Below are 2,500 nucleotides of genomic sequence, written 5' to 3'. Positions count from 1 at the left end.
GAGCTATATCAGCATCTAAACTCAAGGATTTAACACCCCTCCAAAGCCTCTGTCGAATAGCTTCTGAGCTTAAATCCCTTTCACTAAAGAAATCGGTTTCCATTTCTGGCCCACTGCTTTCAAAAACAGCATCGTCCTCGCCTGTTTCATCAAAGGATATAACATTTTCCGCAGAATCAACACTGCAGGGAAAAGCTGATATCCTTCCTTCCAGTGATGCAGTCAGTGAAGATTCTCCTCGCTGTCGCCTGAAAGGGGGTTCTTCTTGCACATCTCCTAAACAAAAAATACTTTCATCTGCAGCCATCAGCGTTGATGACGTTAGTTCATCTGTAGATTTCCTAAGCTCTCGTATCGCTGATGGGTGTGGCATCTCGTCAGAAGGTGTCTCTGAAAATGGCAGTGTTGTATTGGGAGACTTTTTGGTTGTTAACAATTCTGTTTCTTGGGATATCCCTTTGATCATAAACTCTTCTAAATCATTTGATCTCTTCACAGATGATGAATAAGTTTCTGGTTTACTACACTGGATATTTCCTGATTCCTTTTCATTATTCATAAGTAACAAGGCACTTTCTTCACATTTCTTGCCAGGTAACATATCTGAACCTTTTTGATATTCTGTTGAGAGAGGTAGTTTTCCCTCTTTTGAAATTGACTCTGTCGGAGACCTTTGCATTTCTTCTTCGATTTTCTCCACAGATGTGTGTTTGACTGCTTTGATATTTTCTGCAGGTATTGGCTCAAGTTCTTTCTCATATATTTTTGAATGCGGTCCTTCTCCTTGCATTCCTGTAGTTAATATGGATTCTTTATCTTGAGATTCATCTGTTAAAGGCAACTTTGTTTTAAAATATTTGTCAAGGTGTGACAAATCCTCTTGCTCTGATGCTGTACTTGGTTCTTCATTAGGTGCGATTACTTTATCACTTTCATACTTGGCAGTCCATGTGGCAAGAGTTTCTGGGGGAAGCAAAGCTGAAATCCTCTCCTCTAATGATATCTTTGGGGGGGCAACAGACTCTGCTGCTGAAAGTCTGGTAGTGTCATCAGTGATCAAAGTCCCCATCCCTAGAGTGCTTATGTTTGCCTGAACCTGTGTTTGTGCAAACACAGGTTCCATTTCCTCGCTAGTTACTTCCGATAGTATGTTACTCTTAAATGGCTTTATCGCAGAAGGAACACTGTCATTCATAGAAACTACTTCAGTTTCTCCAGAGCTGGTTAGTAATGAAGAGAAACTGGACTTCTGATCTAATTCCTGACTATCAGCAGTGGCAGAAACATCTTTTGTAGTTCCAAGAGACAATGGAGAAGGACTTTTGATCTCTGAATGTAACAGTAATGATTCATCATTATCTCCATGTGTAGCTGTACTGGATACTTTAGTATGAGTCTCTGAGACTCCAATGTCTGATTTGGATACCAAAGGTATGGCTGATATAAGCTTTTCACTACTACAAGCTTGGCTTGTTGTTTTTAACATGTCTGTCCCTGTAGATTTTGATTGATCAGGTTGTTCATTCTCCAAAAACGTTTTAACACCCTCTTGTTGGGCATTAGGTGAATCGCTGTTTGCACTTGTCATTTGGTCAGAAATAGAGGGATAATGGCTTCCAGTCTCTATACCAGATGAAAAGTGCACAAAGCCTACATCATGGGAAGTATCTGCCTTATAGCTTTCTAAACCTAATGCAACTGTTTCACTAACCTTAAACTCAGTGTTAGAAGGTGGGTCTTCGCTAGTATTATCTGTCAGCAAGGTAGAGAGTCTTGATTTTGATATATTTTCCCTGAATGTGAAAACCTTTGACTGTACATCCGTGTCATTTCCTTCTGAAACGTCATAATCATCTTCACTCCCTGTGTAATGAAGTTTCATATTCTCATCTGAAAATATCCGCTCCGTTTCAGTCACTTCCTGTACATCAATATTGATATTGAAATGTTTTTTAGCCTGGTATGTAGGTTTTTCCATATCTCTGCCTGCATTGTTTTCACAGCCTTCTTGGTCAAACTTCGTAAAGTCTTCAAAAGAAGTTACATTAAGAATAAGAGACTCACTTTTAACTTCACTTGTCATGCTTGGATCCTTTGATTTTTGTACTGTTTCTTCTAGCAAAATTTCTTTCTCTGCCACTCGAATCTCTAGATTTTCAGTGTCAGTTTCAGCCTCTGGACATGAATTGGAAATTGATTTCCCTAGCTCCTCCAAGGGATGAAATACAAATGTCGACAATCCTGGGACACCAGAATGGATCTCAAAAACATTTTTCTTTTCGTCCTCAACTGTGATTTTAGGAGACTTTGGTGGGATGAGTGGCGAACTCATTCCAGATTCAGGGGGTGTAGAAGGTAATTCTGTCAGTGACCAATTTATGCCAGCTTTATTTTCTTGCATGATACTTGGAGATATGCTAGGAGTGTTTGAAAGAGATTTGTGTGGTGATGCACTAATGGGGGAAGTTCTTGGAGATGGTGATGGAGACAATGATGGTGA

The 2,500-nt window shown here is 39.7% G+C and overlaps 1 protein-coding gene across 1 annotated transcript in view; it reads right to left on the bottom strand.

The window, feature by feature from the left end:
* LOC122244010 (uncharacterized) overlaps nucleotides 1-2,500 on the bottom strand; it is a 66,767-nt gene that overhangs the window by 1,460 nt on the left and 62,807 nt on the right. Inside the window, exon 13 of the mRNA XM_086548082.1 lies at nucleotides 1-2,500. This exon is cut by the window's left edge and continues 1,460 nt beyond it; it is cut by the window's right edge and continues 2,837 nt beyond it. Coding sequence (XP_086404208.1) covers nucleotides 1-2,500 — 2,500 coding nt within the window.

Source organism: Penaeus japonicus, unplaced genomic scaffold (assembly GCF_977035675.1).
Source record: "Penaeus japonicus unplaced genomic scaffold, GWHDUDI00000001_assembly GWHDUDI00000020, whole genome shotgun sequence".
NCBI classification, from domain to species: Eukaryota; Metazoa; Arthropoda; class Malacostraca; order Decapoda; family Penaeidae; genus Penaeus; species Penaeus japonicus.
Note: the sequence above shows the minus strand (reverse complement) of the source record. Positions and strands in the feature narration are given on the sequence as shown.